The 18075-nt window shown below is 52.1% G+C and overlaps 2 protein-coding genes and 1 long non-coding RNA gene across 12 annotated transcripts in view; 2 read left to right on the top strand and 1 right to left on the bottom strand.

Annotated features, from left to right (window-relative positions):
• Window positions 1–3682, top strand: part of CFAP99 (cilia and flagella associated protein 99) — a 43378-nt gene extending 39696 nt beyond the window's left edge. For both annotated transcript variants that reach the window (XM_082390935.1, XM_082390936.1), the window contains 4 exons: window positions 52–203; window positions 1020–1225; window positions 2182–2344; window positions 2484–3682. In XM_082390935.1, the coding sequence (XP_082247061.1) occupies window positions 52–203; window positions 1020–1225; window positions 2182–2344; window positions 2484–2600 (638 nt within the window). In that variant the 3' untranslated portion in view covers window positions 2601–3682. The remainder of the gene's footprint in view (window positions 1–51; window positions 204–1019; window positions 1226–2181; window positions 2345–2483) is intronic.
• Window positions 3683–3776: 94 nt separating this feature from the next.
• On the bottom strand, window positions 3777–5428 carry LOC309628204. Its single transcript, XR_014244243.1, has 2 exons — window positions 5290–5428; window positions 3777–4115 (listed from the first exon to the last, which is right to left on the bottom strand). It is a non-coding gene; the product is annotated as an uncharacterized lncRNA (long non-coding RNA).
• A 203-nt stretch (window positions 5429–5631) lies between these two features.
• Window positions 5632–18075, top strand: part of RNF4 (ring finger protein 4) — a 42352-nt gene continuing 29908 nt past the window's right edge. For 2 of the 9 annotated variants that reach the window (XM_082390958.1, XM_082390954.1), the window contains exon 1: window positions 5799–5926. The gene's annotated coding sequence lies outside the window, so the exon portion shown is untranslated. Of the gene's footprint in view, window positions 5744–5787; window positions 5984–18075 lie in introns of those variants that run through there. The other 7 variants (XM_082390957.1, XM_082390960.1, XM_082390956.1 and 4 more) reach the window with 6 other exon arrangements.

Genomic DNA, 18075 nt, shown 5'->3' with positions numbered 1-18075 from the left:
GCCGGCCCTGCTGCTCTCTGACCCCCTCAGCACCCCCCGCTTGGCCCTTAGTTCAGGAGGTGATAGACGAGAGCCGGGAGCTGCTACAGCGCAGTGCAGAGGCGGCCAAGGAGGAGCAGAGGCGGCGCTGTGAGCTCATCTCCCAGTTGCGAGCCCTGGAGACTCAGCCCACGCGCAAGGGCAAGCTGGTGGACCTGACCCAGGTGAGGACGTGGCCCCCGGAGCCCATGCCCATGTGACGACCTCGGGGAGCTTCCCCAGGTCTTACTGGGCCTGGCATTGCCGTGAAGGATGTGTCCAGAATTCCCACCAAGGCCAAAGGCAGTCTGGACCCAGGCCGAGATCCACCTATCCGCTCATGCCCAGCTCCCCCGTGCCCGCCATGCTGGAGGCCTGGGTCTGGTCCAGATGCTCAGTCCTGCCAGGGAGGCCTCCATCACCCCTGGGGGTGGGCAAGGTAGCCTTCGTGGAGCTGCGCGTTGAGGGAGCGCCCGGAACTCACTAGGCCTGGGTGGAAAGGGCAGTGTAGGGAGAGCGCAGGTGCACGAAGGCCCAAGGCTGGGCAAGCAGGAGGCTAAGAGAAGGACAGCAGCACCGGGAAGCCTGTGTGAGAAACACCACGAGAGGCCAGGCTGGCGCGCGGTGACGTGGGGGCAGGCCTGGTCCTGGGGGGTGGGCAGAGTCCAAAGGACTCTCTACCCAGGCCCCCAGGTCCTGGCTGGGGAGACAGTGCTGAGCTCCATTTGGGCCCTGCCACAGCGGAGGGGCCTACAGGGCACCCAGCTGAGATGTCCCCACAGAGGTCGAGGGCTGCAGAGCAGGCCCAGGCTGGAGAAGCTGGATGGTGGACACGTCATACAGGCACCACTGAGTAGATAGGAGGAGGTCTCCTGGGCACAGGGCCAGGCCTATGGCACTCTGGAGGGCTGCTGGTACTGGTGCCAGCGCCCTGGAGATGGCCAGGCAGGCTGGGCCTGGGCCTGGTTCCCAGCCTGGGGCCTCCCCTGCCCACCCTGCAGATCCCCGGCTATGGCCTGGAAGGGGAGATGTCGGTCGTGGAGCTGCGCGAGCGGCTGGCCCTGCTCAAGGAGACCCAGAGGTGCAAGGAGGAGGAGAAGCGAGACCAGATCATCCAGGGCAAGCGCGCCAAGAGCCGGGCGCTGCAGAACACGGTGGAGCAGATCTCGCTGTGCCGCGCGGCCATGGGGAGGTCTGCAGCCTTGAGGTTAGTGCCAGTGGTCCGGGGCGGACGCCTTGGGTGGGCAAGGAGCAGGGAGCCTGCTTTTGCACCCTCCTGGGTGGCTTCTCCTCGTAGCAACCCACCACCCTCCCGCCCAGGCAGTTCCCTTGCAATCACTTGCCCCCAACTATTTTCTTTTTAAAAAAAAAAACATTTATTTACTTATTTATTTACTTTTGGCTGTGTTGGGTCTACGTCGCTGCACGCGGGCTTTCTCTAGCTGTAGAGAGCGGGGGCTACTCTTCGTCGCGGTGCGCGGGCTTCTCATTGCTGTGGCTTCTCTTGTTGCGGAGCACGGGCTCTAGGCGCGTGGGCTTCAGTAGTTGTGGCTCGCGGGCTCAGTCGTTGTGGCTCGCAGGCTCTAGAGTGCAGGCTCAGTAGCTGTGGCACACGGGCTTAGCTGCTCCGTGGCATGTGGGATCTTCCCGGACCAGGGCTCGAACCCATGTCCCCTGAATTGGCAGGCAGATTCTTAACCACTGCGCCATCAGGGAAGTCCCTTTTTTTTTTCCTTTTTAAACCAGGACTTAGTTGGGGTTCACACATCGAATTTGGTTGTCAAACATCTCTCTTTTAACGGAAAGCACGTGGACACACGCACCCCTCTTTGTTAGGAACACTGTGGTGACTTTTCCGGCCCCTTGTGGCCAAGTATGGAAGAGATCTGCAAAGATAGCAGAATATTAGCCGCCGCTATCTCTAGGCAAGAGTGGCAAGAGGAGGGCAAGATGAAAGGGCGTTCGCTTTTTTTATCCCTAATACCAAGATAGTTAATACCTATGGAATACTTTTTAAACTGCGAAATACAAGGAGCAAAAAGGAAGAGGCGCTGGGGGGAGCCCCGCCCCGAGCGGTCCTCGGGGGGCCTCTCCCCCTGCACCTAAATCCCTGGAGTCAACCCGCGGTGGGGTTGTCCTGAGCCAGCCCCGCCGCCCGCCCAGGTGGGAGGAGAAGAAGGCGCAGTCGGCGGCCGCGGGAGCGCCCTCCCGGGACGAGCGGGTGCTGGAGCTGCAGCGCAGGATCCGGGAGAAGGCGGCCGAGCGCCGCGGGCAGGAGGCACTGCTGCACGTGCCGGCGCCGCGGGCAGCTCGCCCCAAGCAGCAGGTGAGCCCCGGGGGCGGGCGCGAGGGTGCGCAGCGCAGGCGTTGGAGGTAGCGGGCGGGCGGGGCGCGGTGTGTGGGGGCGGGGAAGCCGCGGTGGGGGACGGCCCCGCCCCGCGCCGACTTCCACCGGCCGCCCGCAGGCGCAGCTGGAGGCGCAGCGCAGGCTGGAGATGGAGCAGAGCCGGGAGCGCAGGCTGCGGGCGCTGCAGCGGGGAGGCTCGGCAGGCGGGCCCGCTCGCTGCCTGGGTGCCGCCTGAGCCGGGCGGGCCCGGCGGGCCCGCCCCGGGACCCCGAGACCCTCGCCCAAATAAAGCCTGAGCGGCGGTGTGCACCTCCCCTTCCTTGGCCGCGCCCCTCGCCCCACTCCGCCCCAGTCTCCTCCCGCCCAGAGCAGGGTTGCCAAATAAAATGCCAGTTATTGCGTGGGACAAGCTAATGCTAACAGAAGGATCCGCTGGAATTCCAATTTATTTGGGCGTCTTGAATCTTATGTGCTAAAACATGGCCACCCTAGCCCAGATTCTAGCCCTTCCTACGGCCTAACGCTAGGCATTCCTGCCCATGCCCCCCATCGGAGTTCCCAGAGCCTGCTCTGCTTGTGGAAACCTGGAATCCCCATTCTCTGCCCGGAGTCAGGTGGCTTAATCCGGGAACCCCCAAGACTGAGAATGTGATTGTGCTTGTGCGATTAGTAGAAGTCGCCAGGATCTTGAGCCGCTGGGAACTGGCCCTTCTCGGCCTTGTCTCCCAAACCTCACAGCGATGGGGGGAGCTGGCCAGGGATGTAGGAACTGTCCCCCACACCCCGTCTGCTGATGAGGCCACTGGTGCTCAGAGAGGTGAAGTGACCTGCCGGGAGAGCCAGGACCCAAAGCTAAGCCTGGATGCCTTTAGAGCACTGCCCAGCCTTCTCCAGCATCACTGAAGGAACGAGGTTAGAGCCACTGGGCAGGAGCTGGCCCAGGGCCTGGACAGGAATGGAGTGATTCCCCTGGGTCGTCAGACCCATCACTGGACTGGAGGTGCGTGGCTCTGAGGACAGGCTGGCTGAGTGAAAGCCTCCTGGTGTAAAGCACAGTATGCTGCAGCGCCCAGGAGAGAGAACGGGCAAGCCCATGGGGTGCAAGGCAGTAAGAGAGGGGCTGGAAACTGCCAGGCGGATAGATGTCTAGGAGAGACCCCCACACCCTACATCCTTTTTGGGTCTGCAGAGGGGGGAGGCTGGACCCCAGGGCACATTCAGACTAAGAGGGTGGACATCTCAAAGGGACAAGAACAGACTAAAGACCAGCGTTCTCCCCCAACATTCTGAACTGTGTCAGAACCCCAGGACTTCCCCACAACTGAGGTTGGTAGAAAGAGGAATTTCCCACCCCCCTGTCAAATTAGAGCTGGGAGCGGATTAAATTTCATTAAAAAAAATAAACACGGCATTTCTTACATCCTGTGTTGTTATTCAAACCCATTTCATTTGATATCGAGGAAATACGTTGATGATGACCTGTCCCAAGAGAGGCTCTCAGGAGCTCTGAGGGCTTCAAAAGGGGAATTATTAGCTTCTATAACTGGCAATCCAAAATAGGGTAGACTTCAGGACATGCCTGATCCAGGAGCTCTGTCTCCAAGCTGGTAGCAGTTCCAACCTCACATGTCTGGAGGAAGAAGGGCCATCTCTCCCTGGCAGGTCTCGTAGGAGGGAAACCTCTCTGTCCTCCAAGCCTTGTGCTCCAGTCTCACTGGCCTGGATTGAACATGCTCTGCTGAACCAGTTCCTGTAGTGGGGGAAGGTCTGCATGGGGGCCCTTGCAGCACATGGGGGCCGAAGCAAGCACTGTGGCAGAGGGAGAGAATTACCCTTCACCTATCAGATTGGCCTCTGGAGCAGAGGGGAAAGGTGGTGGCCCAACAGACTCAGGGTGCTATTAGGAGTAATGCTGGTTGGCAATCCACAGGGTCCCCACCTGCCCTCCTGGACTGGACAGCTGCTCAGAGCTGCCTTGAGAGCACCTGGGGCTTCTGCCCCATACAAACCCCAGTAGGGTCAGGTCTTGGACCATCCCCTGAGTTTATGGGCTGAGGGCCGGCCTTGTGCGGTAAACTGATGGCAACAATGTCTCCCGGTATCCATGTTCCTTGCCTTGTGACCTCTGCCAAGGCAAGGAACAGAGTAGGAAATAGGCAGAGTCTATTTCCCCCAGTCCTTGAATCTGGGCTGACTTGCTTTGGCCAATAAGGTTCAGCAGGACTGGCTGTGCACCAGTTTAGAGCCTGGACCTCAGGTGGCCTTGGAGGTCCCTCTTGTTCTCTACCTGTGTGGGCATGTCCAGGGTGGCCTGCTGGGATGACCTGGTTATTCTCAGAACAAGAGAGACAAGCTGGGCTCTTTTCTGGTTGCCAAATCCATGCCCAAGTCCAGTTCTGGGAGCTGAACTCAAGGAACCCACCACCAGATTCTCTAATCCCAATTCTGATATGCAGCCCCACCCAGGGTTGGCATGCACCTGTGTTCACAGTGTTGAGTCCTCCCGACTCCCACCTTCCCCCTGAGATAGGTACTGCTGTTATCTCCATGCTACAGGCCAGGGAACCGTGAGACTTGCCTGAACCATGGAGCTGGGATTCAATCTCAGGCAGGAGGGATCCAGGGCCCACACTATCTTCTCGATTCTTGGAGTTGCACCAGATGCCCCAGAGACCTCCAGGCTTTTGCCTGGGCCATGGCCCCTTTCCCAGGACCGGGCTGGACCGGACCTGGGCGAGAGGAGTACTCCACGGGTTCAGTCCTTCCCTTCCTGACACCTATTGTCTTCGGGATAATCCAGACTCTTAGCCTGGCATGTGGGCCCTCCAAGGTCTGACTCGTGCCTTCCCCGACCCCCACTTCTCCCAACCCCTGAATCCGTGGCGCACTGGGCAGCCTTCAGTTTTCTGGATATGCTAGCCCACCTTTCCCCATCCAGGCTCCCTCCTTCTGGAACTCTCTCCTCCATTCTAGTCCTTTCAGTTCCCAGCTCGTTTCCTCCGGGGAGCCCTCGCAGACGTCCTGGCTGAGTGCCTCCTCCAGGATCCCGAAGATGGGCCGGGCTGTGCTTCCCTCGCGTCTCCACCAACAGCCTGGCAGAGCCCGGGATCGCAGGGATCAGGCGCAGGCCCAGGGCCTGGCACGTCGTGGGGAGCGGGCGCCCGGAGGACCTGCAGATCCAGGCCGATAGTAGAGACCCCAGGAAACAGGTTGGGAGAGGCGCGCCCGGCTCCGCGCCGCGAGCAGGGCAGCCGGAGCCCAGACCACGACTCCCGGGAGGCCTTGCGGGCCGAGGGGCACCGACCGCTCTCTCGCGGGAAGGCAGGAGCTTGAGCTCACGAGCGTGGGCGGAGCCGGAAGGAGGCCCATTTCAAAGTGGTAATAGATGGTTTCTTACCCAATAAGATTGAAAATATACCTCCTCGACCGGCCGACCACGGGAGTAGGGTCAGCGGTGGCCAATAGGAACGCGCGGGGGGCGGAGCCGAGGTCTCCGGAGCGGAAATGGGTCGCTGTTGAGGCGGCGGCGTCTTGTTGAGGGCTTCTCAGCGGCTTCCAAAGGTGCTTCCTCGCTCGAGTGCGTCGACCGCTGCGCCTGCCGAGCCTCACCAGCGCCAGGCAGGGCCAGGCTTTGCGGGAAGGGGGCGGCAAGGCAGGGCCGGGCGGATTCGGGGTTCGGGCGGATTCGCGGCCTGCGGAGGCCTCGGCGCCGCGGCCCAACGAACCGCCGTGGCGCGGCCGACCACGCTCGGGCCCCGACCTCCGACCGGGCCCGCGGGCCGGCTCGCCTGCCCGCCCGCCCCGCTGTCCGCGCAAGCCCAGCTCGGCGCGGGGACGGAAGTGGGGAGGCCCTGCCGCGGGTGTCGGCCGCCCGTGTAGGCTGCGGCGCCTCGTCTTAGCATCGCCGGGGAAACTGAGGCTGGGCGGGGAGGGACGCGCCCAAGGTCACTCGGAGGGCCGGGCGGGGCGCGGGGCGCGGGCCTGTGTCGGAGTTCGGGGAGACCGGGCGAGAGTTTGGTCCCCACCGAGACTGCCGCCTTTGTGTGCTCGCGCAGCCGTTCCGCCACTCGGGTCTGCGAGTCGGCGCGGGCGGCCGGGCGGAGCCTCCTCCGGGTTAGGACGGGGCTGGGGCGCCCGCCGGGGGCAGAGCTCAGCAGGTCCTCGGCTTCCGGGCGTTGGCTGGGCGCGTGGCCGCCGAGGCCTGCGGCCGAGACCCCCCGCGGGCGCCTGGAGACAGGTGCTTGAAGTACAGGACTCACTGCACGCCGCTTTCCACCCTTTGACCCGTCGAGGGACAAGGGGAGAGTTCAGAGCCTTGGTAGCGGTTTTTGTGAGGTTTTGGCTTTTGTGTAACTCCAGTTCCTCCTCATCGACGGTCACGGCCATACCTTCCTTGTGTTTCTGCGCCACGTTCTCGGAGCCAGACCTGGGGTCTCAGCTCTGCGGTCCTGCACTCGCTGAGGCTGCCTGAGTGGCCAGGGAGACTGAGCTGGTCTCCCCAAGGTCACAGCCTCGGTTCCCTGACTGCGGAGCTAGCCCTTTGAATTCAGTGACCAGGAGTTTGCTAATGAGAGGCAGAAACGTTGAAAGGAATCGTTTTGCTTTGTCTTTCTGGTGGTTTGTTTTTTGATGGATGGGGGGACATATTGGGTAGTTTTGTGTATGAGTTTGAGGTGAAATGGGAATATTCAAGTAGAAAGATGTGTAGCTGGCTTCTGTATTGCGTGAACTTGAGTTTCCAACTTTGACTCACATCTTGCTGTAATCCAGTATTTATAAACCTTTTTACAAGGACGACTCCGGCCCCCCCCGCCCCCCCGCACACCCGAGCTTTTTCACACGTTGTTTTCCTGATTGCCCACTCCAGGAAATTTTAATGCTGCTTTCACACTGTATGTCTTTTTTATGTGGTATATGCATGTTTATGCTTTGTACATAAAAAGAGGAGGCTTTTTATTTCCTCCTTTGAGAACACGTACGTTAATTTTTTAAGTCATCACATTTGAGGTCTTCTGCTTGCACAAAAATAGGCATGGTACAGGCCCAGGAGCCAGAGTGGAGAGAGTGAGAGACATTCCCTGAGGTTGAAATATAAATGGCAGAAAGGTGGGACTGGAGAGGTAAGCTGGAACTAGATCACAGAAGGTCTCCGGTGTGCCTCCGCAATAAGGAGTTCAGAATTCATCTTAAGGCCGGGTGGGAAATCACTAAATTGAGTTCTAAGCAGGGAAGTTAACAGGGTTAGGTTTGCGTTTTAGAAAAATCACTGTGCTATGAGAAGGATGGTTAGAAAGGTGGACAAAACTAGTGGCTTCAGGACCAGTTAGGAAGAGAGAAAAGGATAGCCTGAACCAGGGTAGTGACTAGTCACTGAACTTGGTAATGGCGATTGCCAGTCATGGCAGTTCTTCACTGGCTCTTTACTTAAAAGCTCTTAGCCAAGTCCATGCCTGGTAGTTTATACCCCTGCCAATTTTTGGAAACGTTTTGGGGTGCTACTCAATGAAAATATGTGCACAAGGTAATTGGTTTGTATGCTGTATAAAAATGGCTTTGTATGTTCTTGTGTATCTGTTATCCATGTCTCATTTTGGAATGATTTACGTACATCTCTCACCGTCCCCAAATTAGGAATTTTTGAGGGATAAGGTGGCTCCTGTAGAATATTACAGGGTTGGCTCTGTTATTGAGATATGATTCACATATGTGCTCTTCTAACTTATCTTTCTAAATAGCTTGTTTCCCAGCAGGACTTTGGGAATTTTAGAGCGAGGCATTTCGAGGTTTCCTCTCTGAGGGGGAAGGCCCAGAGCACAGATACTGACTTACTCCAAGGTCACAGTTCAAGTGTGAGAAAAACGTGAGGTTAAGATGGAGGGTGCCACTATAGGGTTATGGAATCTCCTTTGGAAGCATTTTTTTTTCCCCCGGCATAAATAAGAATTGGCAGGTTTATTGAATACCACATCATGCAGAGTAGGAAAGGCCTGGAAACATTTCAAAATGAGTATTATCAGTAGTCTGCTGGTGCAAAAGAGAAATTGTGGCCATCAGGCCTTCCTGTACTCTTTTGAAACCACATGGTTTCCTGGAGTATCCAGTAGGGTACATTAACTGCAGAATGTACCTCCAGATAGCTGATTAAATTAGCTTGCTATATATATTTAGATTTACTTGACATACACAAATTTAAAATGAAAGAATGTCTGCTAAATGGCATTATTATCTGCTAATGCCTTTTTGTTTTGGAATCATAATTTCTGGTTTTAGGAATGCGACTCCGTTGTCTGTAAGGGTTACTCTAGGTTTGTGATATCACGTCTGCTGTTTAGTAGTCTCTACCACTTACAAATCCACCCTGCCAGGTAGTTGTGGTTGGTTCCATTTTATGTGTCCTGAAGCACAGGAAGGGCACAGTCACTTGCCCAAGGTCACACAGTTAGTAAGAAGAGACCTAGCATCTGGACCTCAGATTCCATTGTCTTTGTTCCTTTTGCTGGACTTTGTTATGTCATTCACATTTTTCTGTGGTGGGAAAGCACAGGGCTGGTGTTTCTAGTAGCTTTAAATAGTGAAGATAAAACTTAAAAGTGGGGGATATTGTCTTTATTTTTATGTTTGTTTTTTCAAGTAACGTTTACCCAGGAAGGGTCTGATTATAAATATTCTCAAGAAGCTGAATTTTCAGTGACTGCGTTGTATTCCTGAAGACTAGTTATTTTTCGTGAGTCCCCCAACCCCCAACCAAAGGAGGTGGTCTTAGGACCTGGACATTTGTCCGTCTGCTGCACCTCACCTCTTATTTCAGCCAAACTGTTGCTAAATTCTCCTGCTTACTATAGCAGACCGGTATAAAATTTGCTTTGTTTCTAAGCACCTTCTTGATATTTTTCAGTTCTTAACTAATGTTTAAGAACTTTTTGCTCTGGCCTCTTTTTCCAAGTTGAAAATGCTTCAGGTAGAGATGTTCTGTCCTGTTCTCCCATGATGATTATCTGTTTTTAAGTCTTCCTTTGTTTCCTGATGGTGGCTATATTTTTACTTGCAATGTCAGGCTCCGTTTTTCTCATCTCTGAAAGTCATCCTTTCCCCCCTCCCCCCTCAAAAACACTTTATGCTATCTTTTCTAAGTATCTGCCATCTCTTTCAAGCATCTAATGAGCTTGATAATTTAATTTCAATGGAAAAAATCATTATTTTTCACCATGTTTGTGCCAAGTGGTGTGCAAAGAAGAGGGCATGCCCTGATCAGTATTTGACATAGAGTTATGCTTAGCGTACTTGTACAGTAGAAGAAATTTAGGGTCAGGAGTGAGAGAAATGTAAGTAACATTTGAGGTAGGCCTTGAACAATGAGGAGTTCCCCAAAGTGGAATGGGGGTAGGGGAACCTTTGTAGGCAAGGCAACGGCATGTATCAAATTATGGCACTGTGATAGGAAAGAGCATGGAGTGGATACTGACATCCAGGGTACCTGAAGTAAGGTACAGTCAGTTCTGCTTTAAACACTTGTTTGGAAGCATGGATTTGTTCCAACGGGATTGATACTTTAGGAAACAAGTTGAATATAACGGGAATATTGAGTTTAGTGTGCATAATTTCATCTGTGGGTAATAGGTAAACAGAAAATTGAACTCACCTGAACCAAACCACATAGACCATATACACTTCAGACATCCACCAGCTATCTCAGTTGACTGTGTGTGTTGTGAGCCACATCCTGTGCACGTCTCTTGTTACAACACTCACCCTATTTCCCAATAACTCATGAGCTGCAGACCTGGTTAAGTGCCATAGTTGTTGTAGTATATATGCATTTCTTAACCATTTAATTTGTCAAACTGTGCTGCCATTTTTGTTAGGTTTTTGTTAGCTTCTTACCGTGTGTGTGTGTGTGTGTGTGTGTGTGTGTGTGTGTGTAAGTTTACCGTCTTAAGTTTTTGGGTGTTACACCCCTAATTCCACTTTTTCCCATAAACCCTGTGGACTTTTTGTGTCGTATGGTGATTTTTAGGAAAACATACGTCTGTAACTACAAATGAGGCCAGACCGGTGAGTTGTTGGCTATACACGTGAACACAATGGGTTTGATCATTTTGGAACATTTGCAATATTCTTGGGCCTCTTGGAGTCTGGCAGATTTTTTTGAGCTACCACGTGAAGCTTTTAACTTTCTCTGGCCCACTTAATGTTCTTCCTACTGCTTTCCTGCTTTTTCTCTTAGAACATTCCCAACGTTCCCTTTATAATAGGTGCTTGCTGTCCTGGGAGCCAAGGACCATTGACTTAATATTTTACTTCCTAGGAAGGGAGTTGAAGAGGATCTGGATTCCACTGCCAAGATGAATGTCTTTAGAGAATTGGGTTTGGCTAGCCATTTGGTGACTGCATGCATCCATTCATTAGCCAGCGCGCTTGTGCAGCTGCCTGAATGGAAGGCTGTGCCTTGTGCTACGGCGTCCTGGGGGCAGTGCTATTTGAGACCAGGTCCCCTCTTATGCAGATGAGGGAACTCCCTCTGTGGGGTGCTGCTGGGCTGCCCTTTGCTGTAGGTATACAGCATTTATAAGCTTCTGCCTCCCCGCTGCCACCGCCACTGCAGTCTGCATGTCGGCTCTGTTTAGTGGCTCTTGGTTTACTCCACACACATACACCCCACCCCACCCCACCCCAGGTTCATGGTTCAGTAGAAGCAGCTAAGATTCCTAGCTTTGTGCTTGGGTGCCATCCACACAGGCCCAGCATGCCTGCCTCCTGTGAGTTTTAGAGTTGGAGGTTGTTAATGGCCTCGGCACCTGAGGTCAATTTGTCCCCTCGGCCTCTGGTATCTTTTCAACCTCTGGTGGAAATCTTAGGTTTCCTTCATTATATTACCCTTGCTCCTGGCCCCCAGCAATTGCCTTGCTTGTATCACCGGCTCCCTCCAGAGCCCAGACCACTGTGACTGAAAGAAAATTAGAAGTTAGGGGTCAGAGAGGTGGAGAGGCCACTCGGCTTTGCTTCTGTGCTATGCCAGAGAAACCCTTCTGCAAAGGAGTAGTTACAGGACCAAGTAGGCAGCTTCTGAACTGCCAAAATTAGTTGGTTGAATTTGGTGTCTATTAATATCCCTCCCAGTTGTGAAAATCCTCCAAATCAATCACTGATACAGCCTCATCAGACGTGGCTGTGAGAGAAGTAAGGTGCCCTTCCCACCTGCACCCCTCCACCCCCCGCCCCGCCCCAGGCTCCAGGGGTTTCATTGACAAAAGGGTCAACCTAGTATTTGGGGGGAATTTGTCATAATCCTGAATGTGAAGCTGTGGAGAAATTCCTAAGAACAGTGTCACTGAGTAGAGAATGAGCCAAGGTCCTCTTTGGCTGTGTTAGAGTCATAGGTGTGTCCTGCAGATCCCAGGACATGGAGGAGACTGAGGGTCCCAATACAGGTGAGCTCCTTACAGGTGTTTCTGGGGCTGTACCCACTGCAGAGTGTTTCTGAATGCTCGGCTAAATCCTATTTAAACTATCTAGGAAAAAAGCATTAGGTGAAGTTTATTTTTTAATTTTTTTGTTGTGGTAAAATATACATAACGTAAAGTAGACGATTTATAACCACTTTTAGGTGTTCAGTGGCATTAAGTAAATTCACATTGTTGTGCAACCATCACCATCTATCTCCAGAACTTTTTTCACCTTCCCAGACAGAAACTCTGTATTCATTAAAGGATAACTCCCTGTTCGCCCTTCCCCTAGTCCCTGGCAATCACCATTCTACTTCCGTCTCTGAATTTGATGTCTTGGGACTTCACATAAGAGGAATTATGCAATATTTGCCCTTTTGTGTCTTATTTCACTGAGCATAATGTTTTCAGGGTTCATCCATGTTGCAGCAGGTATCAGAATTTTCTTTTTAAGGCTGAATAATATTCTTTTTACTGTGGATTTTTTAAATTTCATTTTCAAAAAGCTGAGGTTCATTCTTAATTCTGGAGCCTTGTACGGCAAGGCCTGAATCACAAACAAAAGTAGAACATCGCTATGCCCAAAGAGCTGTTCTTTTTCTCTAGTATGAAGCAAAAGGCAATCCTTGACGGGTCCTTTGTTTGGAGAAAAGGAAAGAACTTCCCTGAGTGACAAATCACTGAGCAGGTGTGAAGTCTCCTTGGCTCTGGTGCCCGTTTCAGGCTTCTGAGACTGACTGCTTCATCAGGGTCATAAGATTAATGTGTGAAAGACCCAGTTACTGTCTCTCAGCTTCGTCAGCTGCTTTCTGTTTTTGCCAGATCTAGTCTAGTCCCTGCAAAAACATCAGGGGAGATCCGTGGTCGAGGCTGCTGAGCCTCCTTTAGGAATAAATAACTGGGAGAGGGTTGCCCCACTGCCTCTGTGCTGGCTCGTCAGCTTCCTCTAAGCCTAAGCAGGAGTGATTAGCCACATCCTGCCAAGTCTTTTCTGGAAATGAATTAAGCCTTGCTGAGAGCCGGAAACATTTGTACCACTTCTTCCTGGGGCTGAAAGTTTGCTTTGCTCTCATCTAGTAGCACTCACACTTGTAAGAAGAGCTATGGTTTCTGGCTTTTCTGATGTAATCCATATTTATTACTTGATTTATTGATTGTCTTTCCACTTAGAGTATATGCTCCAGGAGTGTCTCTCTCTTTTTTAAAAAAATAAATAAATTTGTTTGTTTCTTTGTTTATTTATATATTTGGCTGTGTTGGGTCTTTGTTGCTGCGCATGGGCTTTCTCTAGTTGCGGTGAGCGGGGGCTACTCTTCGTTGTGGTGCGCTGGCTTCTCATTGCAGTGGCTTCTCTTGTGGAGCATGGGCTCTAGGCGCACGGGCCTCAGTAGTTGTGGCACGTGAGCTCAGTAGTTGTGGCTCGCGGGCTCTAGAGCGCAGGCTCAGTAGTTGTGGCACACAGGCTTAGTTGCTCTGCGGCATGTGAGATCTTCCTGGACCAGGGCTTGAACCCGTGTCCCCTGCAGTGGCAGGCCAATTCTTAACCACTGCGCCACCAGGGGAGCCCCAGGAGTGTCTCTTGTTCACCATTATATTTCTAGCCCCTGAAGCAGTGTCTGACCAGAGTAGGCACCTGTACATAGTCGCTGAATTACTCAGCTGATAGGGTGCCTCCAGGGTGCTGGGAACCTACTGGGCCCTTTGATTCATCATCACGGCTGCAAGGTAAGGGATATTTTTCTGACATTGAAGATGGTAAAACTGAGGCATGGAAATCAAGTATTTGTGCAGGGCTGTGGAGCTCATTTGGCCAGTCTCATCATTGCTGTCTATACCATGCACCCTCTTTTGTATAACAAGCAAGAGGTTCATATTTTTCTTAAGTGCTAAGGTCTGGATGTTGATGTGACAGTGGCATCAAAGTTCACTTAAGAAGCTTTGAAGGGAATTCCCTGGCGGTCCAGTTGTTAGGACTCCGCACTTTCACTGCCTAGGGCTGGGGTTCGATCCCTGGTTGGAGAACTAAGATCCCACAAGCCGCGAGGTGCAGCCAAAATAATAAAAAGGAGAGACGTGACCTAGACTGTTGGTATTAGCCAGTGCCTAATCAGTTGCCGATAAATTGGCCTCACCCTGATGAGATTCTATAGGATTTAGGCTTTTCTCTGCCTTTACCATGCCGACATGAAGGGGTTGCCCTGGCCAGTTCAGTCAGACTCACTCTGCTTGTGTCTCAGAATGGCCACTTGTGAGCTTACAGTGAGATCGGCTTTATAGTTGCCACACACAATGAGTGAGTGACCCAGTGTGTCTGAGTGTCCTCTCCTGGAAGGAAAACGCGCAAGGAGCCACCTTAGAATCCAGATTGCCTGGGGCTGTGGAAGCAGTGCCGGGGAGTTTGGTCGCAGGTTTTCAGTGAGTGGTTGTGTCAGCCTCGGCTGCCCTGGCCCGTGTGCGGGCTCCGTGTGCCTGCCGTGGGGCTGGGCTGGGTGGAGCCGCGCGTCCAGACACCTCCCCTGGACTCGCTGCGCAGCTGCTGCTTCCTTCTGTTTCTCGCGCACCCCTCCCCCTCCCCTTTTCTGCTGACTCTTCCTTTCTTGGCTTGTGGGAGAACTCTGGTGGGAGATACGGTGACAGAATCCGGCTCTAGTCTCACACTGCCAAACAGTCCTTTTCTAACCATCATGTGTGTAGACGTACACATATAATCACATCCACATAGGCGTCACATACATATATATGATTACGGGTGTCACACTCCTAACTAGAGTTGGGGGGTATCACCCTTAGTGTCCATAATAGCTTCCTGGGAAAAAAATCAATCTCTGACAGTAACATCACAATCGAGTAGACCATTAAATCTGTAAGAACACTGAAGGTACTAACCTCACCAACCCCGCTCCCATCTAGTAGGTGGCCTCACGTCTTTCTACTACCTCCAAGCCACACAGCTTTCTTCTTGCTTGGGTTCCTGTAAGTCTCCACGCAGGTTTGCATTCTGACTTGTCCAGTCTCCCATTGGTCCTCAGCGCACAGGTGCCGCAGTCTCTCCAAATGCATCTCTTATCTGAAACCCTTGATGGCCCTGCCCCCGGGGTGTGGGTTAGGAGGCCTGTGGTGTTGCGTCACGCCACTGTGTGGTCCTCAGTTCTCACTGCTGACACAGTACTTGTCTAGGGCAGGTATTCCTCTCCCCTTCAATGCCCTGCCCACCCGATTTGTTTGTTAAATAACTCCAGTCACTTTCCGGCCTCATCTTCAGTGTCACTTCCTCCAAGCAGCCCAGCTTGGCCCTCAGTAACAGTTTGGGCCTCCACTTGCTTGGTCGACAGTGTCCACCTCCCTGCGGCAGGCTCACTGGCCTCATTCTAGTTCCCCTGCCTGTTTATTGCTGCTTTCTCCTTGAAATGCCAGCTTTTGTCTAACTGATATTTCCAAGTTCTCCAAGCTTTGTTTCTGGCTTTTTATTCTCTTTACAGGCTTCTTTTTTTTCTACCTAACTCCCCAGATTTTAACACAGATTCTAAAACCTCTACCTCTACCCTAGTTCTCTCTCCTCTGAGTTTTTCAGCTACCTTTGGACCTTTCTACTTGGACACCCCACATGCAGCATTTCTAAAACTAAAGCTCTCTACCCTTGACACCTGTTTCTTTTTATCCCTTCTCTAGCCCGGTTTCATGGCATTACTGCCGTGGAATAACCAGTTAGACACCTTGGCGTGGGTTGGTCTTCCCTCACCCTCCTGTCAGAGCTTTCGGGATTACTGGCATCTGGCCTTCTTGACCATTCCCAGTGCCAAGCTCTACCCCAGGTCTTTTCTTAGTGGCAGGGACAACATTTACCACTCCTCTCTCACCTCCAAGCCATTTATTCCTTCAGTAAACATGAGCATCTGCTTTGGGCAAGAGACGAGCTAGGTACAAAGTGTCCTCTGTGGCACTTCCATCAAGTGAGGGCATGCTGGGACTTCCCTGGTGGCACAGTGGTTAAGAATCCACCTGCCAATGCAGGGGACACGGGTTCGATCCTTGCTCCCAGAAGATCCCACATGCTGTGGAGCAACTAAGCCCGTGCACCACAACTACTGAGCCTGCGCCCTAGAGCCCTCAAGCCACAACTACTGAGCCCACGTGCCACAACTACTGAAGCCTGCGTGCCTAGAGCCCGTGCTCCGCAACAAGAGAAGCCACCGCAGTGAGAAGCCATGCACCGCAACAAAGAGTAGCCCCCACTTGCTGCAACTAGAGAAAGCCCACGTGCAGCAACGGAGACCCAGTGCAGCCAAAAATAAATTTAAAAAAAAAAGTGAGATCTTGCTGAATGACTGCAGTTTGCTTTGGAAACCAAGGGGTGGCGGGGCCATTTGCTAAGATGGAGTGCTGGCATGTTAGAAGGAGTTTCTTTCTGGACACACTAAATTTGAGAAATCTGGAAAACATCTGTGTTCCATATTGTTTCTGGAATTAATACATCTGATTTTGGCTCAAATTTGTTTAAGGCTGGGGGCCTTCTGGCATCAGACTGCCCTGGTTTAAATCTAGGCTCTGGTGTTTACTCAGTGTGGACTTTGGGCAAGTTACTTAACCCCTGGTCATCCTTAGCTCCTTTGTGTGTGAAATGGTGATCATAATAGTACCTGCCTCCTTGTTGGGTGAGAGGAGGATTACAGGAGATGGTGCTTGGAAAGTGCTTAGTGTCTTGAACGTAGAAGTGGCCTCTAAGTTTTAGCTATTGTTAGTTTTATTGTTCTAATGACCTCTATTAACCTGCATGATCCAGAACCCTTTGCAGTTGGTGAGAGCCGCCTTTCCCATGACCCCTCGCCTCTCTGTTCACACACTACACTTCCATGTCCCCATACTGGTCTGCTGGGAATGCCCCCCCCCCCACCCCGCATCTTCCCACCTCCATTCTCTGGTGAAATCCAGCCCCTTGGCAGATTTCCCTAAGGCCAGCCTTCCAACTTTTTATGTCGTCTGACCACTGACCTTTATTATCCCCTAAAGAAAAACACAGATATGGAACAAATTGCTAGTTGGCATTGGGCATGGGAGGGCATGGCAGAACCTGGAGAATGAGGAAGCTCCGGGAAGCAGCCGCTGGGGCTCAGGAGGCTGATTTCAGAGAGCAGGGAGGGTGTGCAAGCTGAGGAATGGGGGCCTCTCCAGACGGTTGCAGGACATGTCTTTAATGACCATATTTGAAAACCTAAAAATTAAACAGGTAGGAGGCAAAAGGCTTATGGAGCAACCAAGGTATGTGCATTAAATTATTTCCCTTTGCTCAGCGGACTGATCTCTCCCTCCTCTGTCAGTGACATTTTTATCAGATTTTTCTCAATTCTAAGAGACACCATTGAGATAAGGTTTCCCCCAGAAAGCTGCGTCATGGGTGTATACTCAAACATAAGATACTTCGTGTGGTTAGCAACAGGAAGTACGGCGGATCTGGGACTATGTGTGATCTGGTCTTTTGAGTCCTAAGTGACTGTTGAGGTGTTCAGGACACCTGGCTTGAACACCGTCTATTCAAGCCAGGTGTCCTGTCCTCATCTCGGGTGGTGTTGCTTTGGGAAGCGTTTGTGCCATTCTCGAGTGAGAGCACCTGTGGGCCAGCCTGAGGGCTGTCAGGAGATGTTGTGCTGTAGGCCAGCCGCGAGTCTCCCTGGAGAGAGTGGTACGGTGAAGAGATACTCTCTCTAAACCACCGAGTGGATGATGGGGGATGGGGGCGTGCACGGATGCAGACCACCACGTGCTGGAGAAAGAGGCTCAGCTGGCTGGACAGTCCTTGGATCTTTATTTTCTTAATCTTTTTTTGAATTTTATTTAATCTGTTTTTTTATATAGCAGATTCTTATTAGTTATCCATCTTATACATATTAGTGTATATATGTCAATCCTAATCTTGCAATTCATGACACCACCACCACCCCTGCTGCCACTTTTCTCCCTTGGTGTCGATACGTTTTTTCTCTACTTCTGTGTCTCAGTTTCTGCCCTGCAAACCGGATCTGTACCACTTTTCTAGGTTCCACATATATGCATTAATATGCGGTATTTGTTTTTCTCTTTCTGACTTACTTCACTCTGTATGACAGTCTCTGGATTCGTCCATGTCTCTACAAATGACCCAATTTCATTCCTTTTTATGGCTGAGTAATAGTCTATCGCATATATGTACCACATCTTCTTTATCCATTTGTCTGTCAGTGGGCATTTAGGTTGCTTCCATGACCTGGCTATTGTAAATAGTGCTGCAGTGAA

The sequence above is a fragment of the Balaenoptera borealis genome (genome assembly GCF_965194805.1).
Source record: "Balaenoptera borealis genome assembly, chromosome: 4".
Classification (NCBI taxonomy): domain Eukaryota; kingdom Metazoa; phylum Chordata; class Mammalia; order Artiodactyla; family Balaenopteridae; genus Balaenoptera; species Balaenoptera borealis.
This window is presented reverse-complemented; position numbering and strand designations above follow the sequence as displayed.